This window comes from Ranitomeya imitator, chromosome 5 (assembly GCF_032444005.1).
Source record: "Ranitomeya imitator isolate aRanImi1 chromosome 5, aRanImi1.pri, whole genome shotgun sequence".
Classification (NCBI taxonomy): Eukaryota; Metazoa; Chordata; class Amphibia; order Anura; family Dendrobatidae; genus Ranitomeya; species Ranitomeya imitator.
Window position 1 is genome coordinate 672,263,598 of NC_091286.1, and position 15,556 is coordinate 672,279,153.

Genomic DNA, 15,556 nt, shown 5'->3' on the forward strand with positions numbered 1-15,556 from the left:
TTTTCTCATCAAGGGACTCGTCTCATTTGACACAGTGAAAATGAAAATTAATAGACTCAATTCAAAAGGCTTTCAAAATGGCAAAAGATTTTTAAAAATGCATCTAAAAAGACAAAAAATTGACACAAATGTGAAAAAAAATTTGGCTTCAATCAAACGGTAATTCCCTCCATGATATATACGACAATCTGTCACAACATCCAACTCCAAAATGCAATTCCATCGACTTACCATGATCCTTTGTTGCCTTAGTGAACATAGGAGTGTCGGGCCGGTCGGAGAACACATCAGCATTGTTAATCAGAGCATCTTTGATGGTGTCGTAACCACATAGGAGCACTTGTTTTGTCATTCCTATGTGGACACTGAAGACTGGGCCGTACTGCTTTGATAACTGTAAAGACAAATATGAAGTGAAAATTAATGCAAACATTTTCTCCAAGATTTTTCTTCTTTTACACACAACTTACGATAGGCTAGAGTCTAGCTACCCTGGTGGCCCCATAAATAAAAGTGAGGGTCCAGAATCAGAAAAATTTTCAAAGCAAAATCAAAGATAAGCACCAAAGGATGGAGAAGAAAAGAGGTCAAAAATTACTTTGGAAGAGAATGGAGCACTTTACTGAAAATATGTACCCTTACCTGGTGAAACGTTATATGAGGTTTTGACATATCCAACGAGAGGATATTCCCAAGGATCGGTAAAGGCTTTGGCCCAGGGGGGAAGTTTTTATATTTTCCTTGTTTTTGATTGTTGAAAGCTTTAGCTAAGAAGATGATGACAATGATGGACAGGAGAACAGTGACGAGCTCCATGTTGGAGGCAAGATCTGCATGATATAGAGAGGGAAAACAACAGAGAACTGACTTTAATATTCTGTACATGTAAATTAACGAGTATATTTAAATACGTGTAACATTTTAGACTACTAACAAACTCATTATTATTTCCTTATGCTTTCTACTTTTTGATAAGAAAATGAATATTGGTAAGGGCACAGTCAGACAGCTGTACCTATGTAGGTGAAGCATAGATATCCAAAAATGTAACAAAACCAGAGATGCCAATATAATTAATCCGAACATACAGGGTACCTTAGAGGGTGAGTGTCTGTGTGCACACGCGCCTGTTGTGAGTTCTGTTTTTGGGCTCCCTCTGGTGGTTACTGATGGTACCGGGCTTTCTTGTCATTTCCCCGCCGGCTATCAAGGTTATCAGAGTGTTTTGTTACCTCAGCTTCTGGCTTCAGTAATCTTCAGGACAAGCTAAGTTTTTGATTTTCTTGTTCCACGTTTTGATTTATTTTTGTCTTGTCCAGCTTGCATATAATTGTTTCTTTGCTGCTGGTTGCTCTAGCGGGCTGTAATTGCTCCTCATGTTCCATGAGTTGGAACATGAGTTCAAGTAATTACAGGATGGTTTTTTGAAGGGTTTTTTGCTGACCGCGCAGTTTACTTTTGTATCCTCTGCTATCTAGTATTAGCGGGCCTCTTTTCGAGCTCTAGGGTGATGGAACCTGAGCTCACCGCGACCCTAAACCTGAACACACAAATAACAATAGCCGGGGAACGTGCCTACGTTGATCCTAGACGTCTCGCACCAGCCGAAGATCTAACTTCCCCTATTAGAAGAAACACAGACCTCTCTTGCCTCCAGAGAAATACCCCACAGAAATAGCAGCCCCCCACATATAATGACGGTGAAATGAGAGGAAGGCACATACACAGTATGAAATCCCGCTAAAACTAGATAGCAGAGGATACAAAAGTAAACTGCGCGGTCAGCAAAAAACCCTTCAAAAAACCATCCTGTAATTACTTGAACTCATGTTCCAACTCATGGAACATGAGGAGCAATTACAGCCCGCTAGAGCAACCAGCAGCAAAGAAACAATTATATGCAAGCTGGACAAGACAAAAATAAATCAAAACGTGGAACAAGAAAATCAAAAACTTAGCTTGTCCTGAAGATTACTGAAGCCAGAAGCTGAGGTAACAAAACACTCTGATAACCTTGATAGCCGGCGGGGAAATGACAAGAAAGCCCGGTACCATCAGTAACCACCAGAGGGAGCCCAAAAACAGAACTCACAACACGCGCCCCCCAAAAAAGTACCAATACCTGGTTTGAAAACAATGGTATCACTGTGCTTGATTGGCCATCAAACTCACGTGACCTTAACCCCATAGAGAATCTATGGAGTATTGTCAGGAGGAAGATGAGAGACACCAGACCCAACAATGCAGACGAGCTGAAGGATGCTATCAAAGTAACCTGGGCTTCCATAGCCCCTCAGCAGTGCCACAGGCTGATCGCCTCCATGACACGCCGCACTGATGGAGTAATTGATGCAAAAGGATCCCTGACCAAGTATTGAGTGCATTTACTGAGCATACATTTCAGATTAAAAAAATCATTTTTTCAAGCTGGTGTTATAAAGTATTCTAATTTACTGACTTTGGGGTTTTCATTGGCTGTTAGCCATAATCGTCAACATTAACAGAAATAAACATTGGAAATAGGTCACTCTGTGTGTAATAACTCTCTATATATGAGTTTCACTTTTTGTATTGAACAACTGAAATAAATTAGCCTTTTGACGATATTTTCATTTTCGAGATGCACCTGTACAGTCTCGGCAGCTAGCATTGTTTCCTTGGAGCGCTGGGACTGATCATACTTTGTTGTTCGCTGTTCGCTGTTTGCATCATTTTCTTTTCATCCAGTAAAAAAAAAAACTCTTATTTTTGGATAAAATAGTTTTTTGTAAAATTGGCAAAAATTAGATTGCCACCTCTCCAGGGGCAAGGACTTTTGGACTTTGTTACGCATCTCCATGTACTAAGGCTTATCCCCGAAGACTTGATTTGAAGACTCAATAAAGCATAGGAATATTTATTTCAGGTATTCTTGGACTTTATAATTTTTCCTGCTGAAGTCTAACCCTGTCAAGTTCTGGGGTGCGATGCAAAAATATCATCTTGTGCTATATCGGAGGGGTATTGGCCTCACTCAGTCACCAGAGCTATGACACAATTACAATCCCTGACCTCACATTCTTGGTGCAAGCCAATAACATTAATTTTCATGAAAAAGTTACGACTTTTGTTCTTACTTGAGGTTGATTTTCTTGTTCGGGACAAAGGACACACCGCTCTGCTCCGGTCTTTTCACTTCTCTCTGTGCGAGGAGAAGACTGCGGCATAAAACAGTCACCTAGCTTATATTTAACCTGGGCACGGTCTACTCCACCCGCGCAGTTAACCCTTACATTTCCAAATGAACAGAAGCCGCCACCTACAGGAATATCTCAGTGTTATAAGTTGCAGATGCAATAAAGTGGGACGACAGCTCACTGCAAAGAAGAAGAAGCGCTCATTAGAGACGAGCAAATCTGTTTGAGCTGAATCTAATTTGTCTTGAATTATTGGGGAAAAACCCTCAGATTTGCTTTAAATCAATTTTTTTGTTGCGGCTCGCTAATTCTGTCCGATAAAATGTCTTTAATATCTTCAACCACAGAACTGAATGGGGCCAGGAATAATACAGAATCATTTAGAAACTGTATAAAAGAATGCATTTTAAAAAGACAAAATAATAATAAAATAAGAATGAAGAGGTGAATCCACACACATGAAAAGAGTTGGACATTATGAATCACTGACATTAAGGGCAGGTGGAAACGATCGTATTTTCAGCATCGAATCGCATCGAAATTGCAGCGTGCAGAATTTGTATCTAAGGGTATGTGCACACGTCAGGATTTCTGGCAGAAATTTTCCGGTCAAAAACCTGACATGTCTGCCAGAAATCCGCATGCGTTTTTTCTGCGTTTTTTCCCCGCATTTTTGACGCGTTTTTTGCGCGTTTTGACGCGTTTTTCCCCAATGCAGAGAATAGCGGAAAAACGCGAAAAAAAAACGCTAAATTAATGAACATGCTGCTTTTTTTTTACCGCAATGCATTTTTTTGCAGAAAAAAACGCATCGTGTGCACAAAAATTGCAGAATGCATTCTAAATGATAGGATGCATATGTCTGCAGTTTCTGAGGCGCTTTTGTCGCGAAAAAACGCAAAAAAACCTGAACGTGTGCACATACCCTAATACTTGGATCCCACTTGGCAAAGCAAGTCACTGAGTCCGTGGAAACTATCAGACTGCAGTCGGATAACATCTGAGTGCCGTCCGATTTCCACGGACTGATAGAATAGAGAAGATGGAGAATTTTATTTGGAATTTTTTATTTCTATATTCTCTCCATCCAAGAAAAATGGATCACACTGTTATTACTCTCTGATCAGAGTGTGTTTAGCATAATCGGCCCAATTTTCTTGGAGGAGATAAATACGGTCGTCAGGGTAGGTTCATAAGAATGTGTAAAAAAATCTTCAGACTTTTATTTAAGAACTTGGACAATTTTTCCTCACTTGTAATCCGTGTGCAATCTGCTTTTTTTTCACAGCAGCAACTATTACAAATTTGCAAGACCATTAGGGCCACGTTCACACTATCAGTATTTGGTCAGTATTTAACGTCAATATTTGTAGCCAAAACCAGGAGTGGAACAATTAGAGGAAAAGTCTAATAGGAACTCGTCACCACTTCTGTATTTATCACCCACTCCTGGTTTTGGCTATAAATACTGATGTAAAATACTGAGCAAATACTGAACGTGGCCTTATGCTTCCCTATTTTAAAGAACTGCAATATATCCTTAAAAAAGAAATGCTATATGGAAGTTCCATGCGGGATCCAGGCAGAATTGTGATAAATTGCAGCGATAATGGTGCTAAATACAATCAGTATAAACAATAGTGAATATCAAGAAAAAAAACAATTTTATGCATGACAAAAATAAAACAGGACCAGTGAACTGCATCATGGGAGTCCAGATATCCACCCTGGCCAATGCACGTTTCGCACAGCGCACTTCATCTAGGGGTCAAAGAACAATGTATGAAGCAAGTGTTGATCAGGGGAAGATAGAGACTGCTGTGCTGCACTGGTGCAATGACGGTAATTTAATTTTTATTTTTGTTAAAAATAAAAGATGTATATATATATTTTCCTCAGCCCTCCTTCACATGTCCTGATCCTTCTGCCTGATTAGCTCTTCTGTATTCTATCTTCTATCTACAGGATGGGCCATTGATATGGATACACCTGGGCGGGCCATTTATAAAGATGTGATTCAAAATGGCCGACTTCAAAATGGCCGCCATAGTCACCACCCATCTTAAAAAGTTTTCCCCCTCCCATATACTAATGCGCCACAAACAAGACGTTGATATTATCAACCATTCCCATTTTATTTAGGTGTATCCATATACATAGCCCACCCAGGTGTATCTATATAAATGGCCGACCATGTACATATAAATGATTATTATGCATTTCTACACTGTCAGAAGGAAATTCTTTGCTCGTTATAGCTTCTCGCCCACAAAATAAGGAGCCAGAATTCAACCCAAAATGCAGTCGTTTAATAAGTATGCGAGTATGCTTCTGTTCTTATTTATTTTTGCAACCAGATGCATAAAAAAGGAATAATAACAGAACATATAAATGTTACCGTAGCCTTTCGAAGAATCCATGAAAACAGGTATGTTGGGTCTGTCAGTGAACATCTCTGCTCGGTTCACAAGAGCTTCTTTCACAATGTCATATCCGGACAATACAACCATCTCCTGAACTCTAATCTTTATACTGTAGACTGGACCATACGTCTTTGCAAGCTGCAAGTACATACAACCAACAGTTCTGTTTTATCTGGACCACAGAAGGTTGGAGTTTACTCAAAATGAGTATTTCTAACATTTTTTTTACTTTCTAACTTTTCTGGGCATAACGAAATCAAGGTTACAGTTACTCAATGATTTGGAATTCAAAATGTTTGTAAGTATGCAAATACTCAAGTAGTTGTCTCCTGAAATATGTTGCTAAGTTGTAAACTACAACACTGAAGAATTAGTCTGCTGCTTCTAATACACAAGAACCTCAATCCCATCACAATACTTTTAATTTGAAAAAGGACTGGACTTAATTAATAACAGTGTAAAATATTTTTAATAATCAGAGGCATAACTGAAAGTCTTGGCCACCAATGCAAAACCGTCAGCAGGGACCCTAAGTAACGTGTTCCAGTTATGACTGATAGTAGAGACACAGTAAAGGTGCTGCATACCTAAAAGTACTTGGTGATGCTTCAGATATTTATTGACCAGCATTTCACATTTTTTGGTGAAACACTGCGGTAAGTATAGAATTACATAACGTTTCGAGTGAAGACCTTTAATCAGATGTATAGGCTATGTTCACTGCATATATAGGTCACGGGGATCAAGGGAGAGGGACTTAGGTGGATCGTGGTTGTCCCTGTTTGGGTAAATCTCACGCCACATCCTGAATTCCATTGACCTATATGCAGTGAACATAGCCTATATGTCTCATGAAGGGTTTTCACCCAAAATGTTACTTAATACTGTACTTACCACGGTGTAACTAATGAATATTAAATACTGTCAACAAATCCTACTTGAAGCATCTCCAAGTACCTATAGATATGCAGTTCTTTCACTCTGTCTACTATTCGTCTGCAGGAGCTCAGTGGTGGGCTCCAGAGGAACCAACACTCTTCTCAAGCTAAGGCTCTGTTACTGGGTGCGTCACATACCTGTTTGATTATTTATGACTCTGCTGTCTGTGTATTTGGAAGAAAGGCTTAATTGTGTGATCTGGCCTGTATCTGATCTCAAATGCTACTTTCTGTAATTACGTACCTTGGGTAGTATCACTGTGATAGAGTAATGCTAGTTAGTAGGTATTTTGACCCTACATGAGTATGAGAAATAGATCTGTTTCTGTTTACAGGTCTACCTTATAATTCACCACTAAACTTTAAGATGTCTTAAGAGGCACTGGAGATATGTATAAGATGTTAGGACTGGCGGAACGCACCAAGTTTAAGATGGAATAGTATCGGGTGCGTTCGCAGTCCGGGGTCCACCGTGCAGGTGAAAACCTGCTGCTAGTGATGACGGACGATATGGCGGTACAATGTGAATATACACACGGGTTTACTTCACCCTGTGTGAAGGAAGTGAACCCTGTTGCGTCACAGGGCCGCGGTACCGCACCAAGAGCGCAAGCAAGGAGTCTCAGAACTCAATCCCAAGACACAGGAATAGAGTTCATATAAACCTCATGCGCTCGACACCACTACTGGGGTGTCAGAAATAAATGTATTAAAGATGCACGTGAGTGCGTGTGGTGCCGCACTGGCGGAAGCCACTAACCACCCAGGCTTGGGTCAGGAAAGCACTGAGAAAGCGCACGGTGCCGCACTGGCGGTCACAGCAACTAGAAGCTGTAATGTGTGTTCGTGCTGATGGCTAAGTCGGGCGCTAGAAAGCTACCATCATTCGCGAACAATCAACAACACTAGGAATGGGAATGATTTAGGACTTTCATCCATCGACATACATCCATCTACACACACACATTATATCAAGTCAATACTAGTGCATGGCCGTGCGGTCATGTGCAGCTTATATAGTTGCAGCACATTCAGGACCTTCCAATAAAGGACCAATGGGAAGCTGCTACTGAAGTTTTGCACTTTCAGGACCTTCCTGGAGGACCAATGGGATGTGCTGCAGTACCTGAGCATGTGACCCTCGATTTCCAACGGGAGATCTTGCCCTGGGCATGCTCAGAAAGAGAAAAGCAGGACTTAGTCGCCGCTGCCCAACACTGACTTCAATGGCAGAAGCAGGAAAAGCAGCAGTAACTCTGTGTACAGAGTGGGACTGAGCAAGACGCTGGGACCGATGTCTCTGCTGAGCAGACTCCACTGCGTCAGGAGAAGAATGGGAGACAGCAGCGGAGACGGCCCGAGATTTCCCCTGTGCAGAGGCGGGAACTCAACCCGTAACATAAGATGACTGATCAGCATTATGTTCTTTCAAGATGGCCAATCAAGTGATTTGTCTTAAGCCATGTCAACCAATTGCTTTATAATGTATGTATTATCATCTGTTTTAAGATATTCTCAGCCCTGGAAGGCATCTACAGATGATGAAAAATCAATGATCTCTAGATCTTACCTCTTGAAATCATAAGTAAGGTTTCTGTACATCCAAGTTGAGAATATTTCCGATTATTGGCCATGGCTTTGGACCAGGAGGATAATTTGGATGAACACGTTCCTTCTGTTTATACATTTCAGTTGCCAAGAAAATGCATGTTACAATGGACAAGAGAACTGTGACTGGATCGAGGGGCAACATGTCCTCAGAAGAACCTGTGGTGGAGAAATAAGAGTCCTTCATTGCAGTGTAATGTTTATAGCTAATGACATGCATCTTCCTAACCACTGATGAGCACAGGATTTGGTAGGATTGTAGATTCAGAAATCTTTCATTCCACCATATTCTACAGAGTTGGTCACTTAACATGAGCAGGTCAACCTAACTTTACATACTGTAATTACTTTCTAGCTATTCCATGCTTACAACATGTTTTTAGAAAGATTAGTAATCATTTCAAGTTTTTCAGTAAAAGCAAAACTACTTATGTTTAACATTTTGGCAGAAAAAATTAAGTCTTTCATTCATCCACACTTTACACAACTGGTGTCTTAAAGGGGAACTCCGGGGAGATAAAACATTATTTTTACTGCCCCTGCCTTATAAACTATAATTATGAGATACCCAGAGCCGTTAAATTATCTTTATAACACTTGTAATTCAGTGTGACAGGAGCTGCTCCTCACTGACCTCCCCCACTGTAAGGGGCAATACCTCACTCTCCAGTGTGCAGCTCCCTGCTGTGAGGAATAGCCAGCCTGGAAAGATGGTGGCCTTGACACACCGCCTGTTTTCTGCAGAGAAACAGCTATTATCAGAAGACTGGCTGATAGCAACAGCAGGGAACTGCACCCTGCTGAAATGTCCCAAAAAAGGGTGAGCAATGAAGAGCAGCTGTTGTCACAATGAATTACAAGAGTTATAAAGATAATACACTGGATATCTCATCTTTTTAGTCTATGAGGGCAGTTACTGTACAATGTTTTTATTATCCCCAGAGTACCCCTTTAACATGAGCAGATCAACATAATGTTGCATACTATAATTACTTTCTAATTATTCTATGCTCACTTTTTTTTTAGAAAATTTTGTAATAATTTAAATTTTTCAGTAAATGAAACCCATTTGATAAACAATTACTCATGATTGATATTTTGGCAGACCAAACGTTTTCCAATTCCAACTGTTATGTGTGTGATACTGTCTCCCAGAAGAACTGACTCTTGAATCCACAAGTAAGATGTAAGATGTACAATGTATGCAACTTACTTACATCAAGAACATAAGTTACCTCCTAGTTATTAAAGTGTGAAATGATAACATTGTGAATGAAGCCTTGTTTACATTGGACAATTAGGTGTTACTAAAAAAGTTATTCCGAAGCTGTCCATAAAGAGTATCTGTCATTTCAATTATTATTTTATAAATCAATAATACACATGAAAGATAAGAAACTATGAAATATATTTTATAAAAAAATCTGCTTCCTTCTCCACCAGGACTCTTTGTTTGTTCATTAATTAAATAAAAATGAAAACTATAATTACACTTTAGGGTTCTTTTATTAATTTCTATTTCCATTAGTCTCGGCATGTACAGTTTATTGAAGAACTTTCTTGACATGTGTGGTAAATCTGCAGAACCAACATCATAAAAATGAACCGTATATATATATATATATATATATTTTTTTTTTTTCTAACATTAACCAAAACCAATCACCAAACCCCCTGCCGAAGGAATTTAGTTCCGAAACGCGCGTCGGGTGTGTGCGTGTACTCAGGACGGCGCGGTGCCCTAAGGTAATATCCACTAATATCCACTATTTTTCCCTGAAATCTGTTATAGTTCAGCACTTAGCACTTTGTCTCTATCAGCACTGTGCAGGGTCTGGAAATAACCCTGATGGTTAAAACAATTGTGTTCTTTGAATTTATTTGCACTTCAGCACTTTTTTGCATATATTGCACATCAATTTTGGAGTTTTTATTATTTTTTATTATTGTTTCCACATTGTGTCACTCAATTTTTCAGGGAACTAATATACCCCAATTGTGAGTAATACTTACCTCGCACGGATATATAAATAATTATTATTATTGTGCAGTTGGGTATCCGTATATTCATTTTTATATGCCGTCCCGTACTGCACACTTTTTTCTATGATTGTTTTGTATTTTTATCATATATTTTTTAACGGTAGTTTTTTATATATTGTATCGCTGCTTGATAATAAATTAATAAAGGAATATATCTTGATCCAGTCTGGTCTTCCTGGTGCATCCTTTGGTTTGGTGATTGGTTTTGGTTCTTGGTTTAAGTGGTTTCCACTTTCTTTTTACTCAAAAGACACCCGGGTGAGCTAATATCACTATATTTATGATTGTGATACTGATTTATATATAGCCTTTATTTTATTTGGGTTGTTCTTTTGTAATTTTCTCTAATTTTTTCTAACATTGAGGACTTTAACTTAGAACCACTGACTTTCTGGGGTTTAGAACCTCAGTGACTTCTGCATATCCTGGGCCAACTACCCCAACCAGTAGCATCCCAATTATGGCTGAGAGGAGGTAGCGACAAGCTTAGGAAGCTGACAGAGTACAGTGAGAGTTGTGGCAAGGTGACCTGATTGCCCTAACCTGGGTTCTCCAGACTTCTTTGTGGGTTCAGTTGTTAGGTCTCGAGTTCCCGCTTCTGCACAGGGGGAATCTCGAGCCATCTCCGCTGCGGTCTCCCATTCTTATCCAGCCGCAGTGGAGTCTGCTCAGCAGGGACGTCGGTCCCAGCGTCTTGCTCATTCTCACTCTGTACAGAGAGTTACTGCTGCTTCTTCAGCTTCTGCCATTAAAGCCAGTGCTGGTCAGCAGCGAGCGGACTTCTCTGGGACTAAGTCATTGTCTGCACATACTGAGCATGCCCAGGGCCCGTTGGAGATCGAGGGTCATGTGCTCAGGCTCTGCAGCACATTCCATTGGTCCTCTTGGCAGGTCTTGGAAGGGCAAAGTTTCTGTGGCCACTTCCTGTGCTGCAACTATATAAACTGCGCATGACCGCACGGCCATGCACTAGTGTACATTTGCTTACGTGTGTTTGTTGTGAGTGCAAGTCGTCCTTGGATACCCCTTCCCTATTGAATGTCTGTTCGCGGAAGGTGTATGGTTGCTATCTAGCGCCCGACTTATCCTACAGCACTAATCACACGTTACAGCGTCCAGTTGCTGTGACCGCCAGTACGGCGCCGTGCACTTCCTCTGTGCTTTCCTTACCCAAGCCTGGGTGGTTAGTGGCGTTCGTCAGTGCGGCACCGCATGCACTCTTGTGCCCTAATATTGTTATTCAGCTTCCTTACACACCCAGTTTTGGTGTTGTGCCAGCAAGGGTCTAATCGGACTTCAATCCTGTTTGGGGTTGAGTTCGCTGACTACTTGCTCGCCCTCTATGTGCGGTACCGCGATCCTGTGACGCAACAGGATCGCTTCCTTCACGCTGGGTGAAGTTTAACCCACGTGTGTATACTTATGAGTACCGCCATATAGTCCGTCATTACTTGGCAGCAGGTTCCATCTCTGCACGGTGGACCCCGGGCTGCGAACGCACCGTACACTATCTGTCTTATTATTTGGTGCGTTCCGCTAGCCCTAACATCAGTGATGGGCAGTGGTCACTTGGGGTGATGTCCTGCAGAGTCTCTCTGAAAACAAAGGCAGATTCCTTTTCTATTCCACAAGTCCCTTTCAGGTCATTTTCCCACCGGATTAGGAAAGGTGGGGAGATGTAAACCCTTACTGTGCGATTGCTCAATTAAACTTCATTTTTGTCCTCAAAAGGGTGTGGACTAGTAAAGTGCAGGTAGCTTCTGCAGTATGTAATCAGCAGGCATTCCACAAATTAACAAGCATCAAGAGTCAAAGTACAAGCTCATATGAAAGAATGGTGCATGTCCCTGGACCTAACAAACAGACGAATAATACCTTTGGTATAATTAAGAATAATCCGCCCTTATCCCAGTAGCCAGATGGCTGCTGTGTGGTCTCAGCCAGTATACTAGCTAAGGAGCACAAACTTACAAACCCTTGCTATAGAGCTTGCACATGTAGTTCTTTAGCTAACTGGATCGCTGTACTCGGCCATTTTTGTGTCCCCCTGCTCTCCTCTGATGTTGCAGAAGCAAAGCTAACTTGTGAAAGTGCCCAGTTTGGACCAATGGTGCCACCATGCTTCTGGTCTAAACTGTCAATCATCAGAAGCGGAGCTTCCCTGCAGCAAGCAGGAGGCAGAGGAGCAGTGCGCTCCTAGATATGGGATAATCAGACAACATCTGTAACTTCCCATTCAGAATCAAATACGACATTTTCAGGGATGCTTTAAGGAAGAACATGATCAGTCATCTCTGCTTATATTCTTCCAGAAATAGGAAAATGCATTTACAATGTAGCTAAATGCAAGAATAACATAAACAGAGAATATTACATACTTTAGATTACATTAGATACTCTGTCATAGTTACTTTGTGAATTTTTTAAAGAAATTATCCTTTTATATTATATTAATTTATAATTATTTTTTAAAACAATTTAAAGTCATATTTAAATGTTATTGAAACCAGTTGAAAGACTACATTGCTTACCAGGCAATTTAGAGAATACAGCTGGATGCCTGTTGTCTCTTCAGTCCGTCTGTAATATATTATCACGGAGCCTTATATATAGCAGCAAATACTGAGAAAATATTTAAACCCTGAACTGACGTCACCTGGTGCATTCTATCTCGAGAAGATCTACAGATATTGCAAAACTTTTCCTTATAATATTTCCTCCAGCAATAACATTGAATATCTCCCCATTGTTAATTAGTTTCTTGTAGACGAGCCGTAATACAATGGTGAAATCCGTGATATTCAGACATATTGCTCTGAAAGTTATAGATCTAGAGAGTTTTTTTCTAAATGTGGAGTTTACATAGAGATATTGTCCACAAATAAGTTGCATTTCAACAGACATTGCATTAGTTATATTGCACTGATCGTAAATTACCGCTATCAGTGACCCTGCTGTTCGGAATCTCCTTTTCTTACTTGGTGCAACTTCAGGAAGTCTTCCTCTACCACCAGTTCAGATGAATTGAACTTTTGCTTTTATCCTGAGAAAATGCTTGTTTTATACTACAGAGCTGCAATCACAATTCTGTTGATTGTGAATATAAAGCAAGTTTAGAAAACAATAGTCAGCAAGTTTGCAAAAAAAACAACTTTATATAAAATAACAAGGAGGGTTAGAGCCTGAATATGCTAAAAGATGTCCTCCTGATTACATTCCAGGGGTTTTCAATGGGGATTGGGCTGCCCATGACAGGGATTTGATGTGGTGGTCTCTTAATTGTTGCCAGAGCTGTTATGTCCTGCCTGGCCGCTGAGTTGAGCATGACAATGGTCGTCATTATAGGATGTCAACCTTTGTGGCCAAGCAGAACATACATCTATAGGGCTAATGCGAGTCGGAAGGATTTTTTGGTTGTGATTTATCTTTATAATCCTGATCTTTATTATACAGTGGGTACGAAAAGTATTCATAACCCTTTAAATTTTTTCACTCTTTGTTTCATTGCAGCCATTTGGTAAATTAAAAAAAGTTCATTTTTTTCTCATTAATGTGCACTCTGAACCCCTTGACTGAAACAAAAAGAGAAATGTAGTAATTTTTGCAAATGTATTAAAAAAGAAAAACATAAATATCACGTGATCATAAGTCTTTAGACCCTTTGCTCAGTATTGAGTGGATGCACCTTTTTTTTCACACCTTGATTTGGGGATCCTCGGCCATTCTTCCTTGCAGATCCTCTCCAGTTCTATCAGGTTGGGTGGTGAACGTTGGTGGACAGCCATTTTCAGGTCTCTCCAGAGATGCTTAGTTGGGTTGAGGTCAGGGTTCTGTCTGGGCCAGTCAAGACTGGTCACAGAGTTTTTCTGACGCCACTCCTTTGTTATTTTAGCTGTGTGCTTAGGGTCAATGACTTGTTGGAAGATAAACCTTTGGCACAGTCTGAGGTATAGAGCACTCTGGAAGAGATTTTCACCAGGATATCTCTGTACTTGGTCATATTCATGTTTCCTTCAATGGCACCCAGTCATCCTGTACCTGCAGCTGAAAAACGTCCCCATAGCATGATGCTGCCATCACCATGCTTCACTGTAGGGATTGTATTGGGCAGGTGATGACCAATGCCTGTTTTTTTCCACACATTCCGCTTAGAATTGTCACCATAAAAGTCTATCTTCATCTTATCAGGCCAGAGAATCTTATTTATCATAGTCTGGGAGTCCTTCATGTGTTTTTTTGCAAACTCTATTCGGGCTTTCATATGTCTTGCACTGAGGAGAGGCTTCTGTCAGGCCACTCTGCCATAAAGGCCCGACTGGTGGAGGGCTGCAGTGATAGCTGACTTTGTGGAACTTTCTCCCATCTCCCTACTACATCTCTGGAGCTCATCCACAGTGATATTGGGGTTCTTCTTTACCTCTCTCACCAAGGATCTTCTCCCATGATTGCTCAGTTTGGGTGGACAGCCAGGTCTAGGAAGACTTCTGGTGGTCCAAACTTCTTTCATTTAATAATTATGGAGGCCACTGTGCTCTTAGGAACCTTGAGTACTGCAGAAATTCTGTTGTAACCTTGGCCAGATCTGTATCTTGCCACAATTCTGTATCTGAGCTCCTTGGCCAGTTCCTTTGACCTCTATTTCTCCTTTGGTCTGACATGCACTGTGAGCTGTGAGGTCTTATGTAGACAGGTGTGCGCCTTTCCAAATCAAGTCCTATCAGTCTAATTAAGCACAGCTGGACTCCAATGAAGGAAAAGAACCATCTCAAGGAGGATCACAAGGAAATGTGACTTAAATATGAGTGTCTGAGCAAAGGGTCTGAATACTTATATCTTGTGTCTGTAAACTTACATGCTCAAATAAGCCAAATATTAGGAAACTTCTTTTAAAAGTGCAACTTATCCTTTAGGATTGTTACTGGAGAAGGTATTTAATTGTAATATTTCCAAGTTTGGTAACTAAATGAATAAACAATTAGGTGCCTGAAAAAGATATGAAATACATAAAACCCAAATCTTTCAAAAAGCAAAATTCACATTTGATGCCTTTTACATATTTAGGTTTTTAAAATATATTTTTTATTTTTGTATTTCGGATTGTTAGAAATTTACCTTTTCACTTTCAAAAAACATGAATGAATAGATGATTAGACCCTTTCAATAGGATTTCTATTTTTGTGCTTATTTGCTCTTGGTCTATTTTATTAGATCAGATACAGAGAAAAGCCTGAGCGTTGTGCATCTGAGTGACCTACAAGAAATGTTTGCTATTGATACAAGCAAGCAATGATTTGCTCCCGATCTGTGCTCCATTATCACTAAATCTACTAAACAAAGAAAAGTTACACATCTTGGAACAATTCCGTTG

The 15,556-nt window shown here is 40.3% G+C and overlaps 1 protein-coding gene across 1 annotated transcript in view; it reads right to left on the bottom strand.

Annotated features, from left to right (window-relative positions):
* Nucleotides 1–3,274, bottom strand: part of LOC138638759 (cytochrome P450 2K4-like) — a 35,765-nt gene extending 32,491 nt beyond the window's left edge. Inside the window, exons 1-3 of the mRNA XM_069728319.1 lie at nucleotides 3,117–3,274; nucleotides 643–830; nucleotides 232–394 (exon numbers count right to left, since the gene is read on the bottom strand). Of these exons, the coding sequence (XP_069584420.1) occupies nucleotides 232–394; nucleotides 643–816 (337 nt within the window). The 5' untranslated portion in view covers nucleotides 817–830; nucleotides 3,117–3,274. The remainder of the gene's footprint in view (nucleotides 1–231; nucleotides 395–642; nucleotides 831–3,116) is intronic.
* Between the last annotated feature and the right edge of the window lie 12,282 nt (nucleotides 3,275–15,556).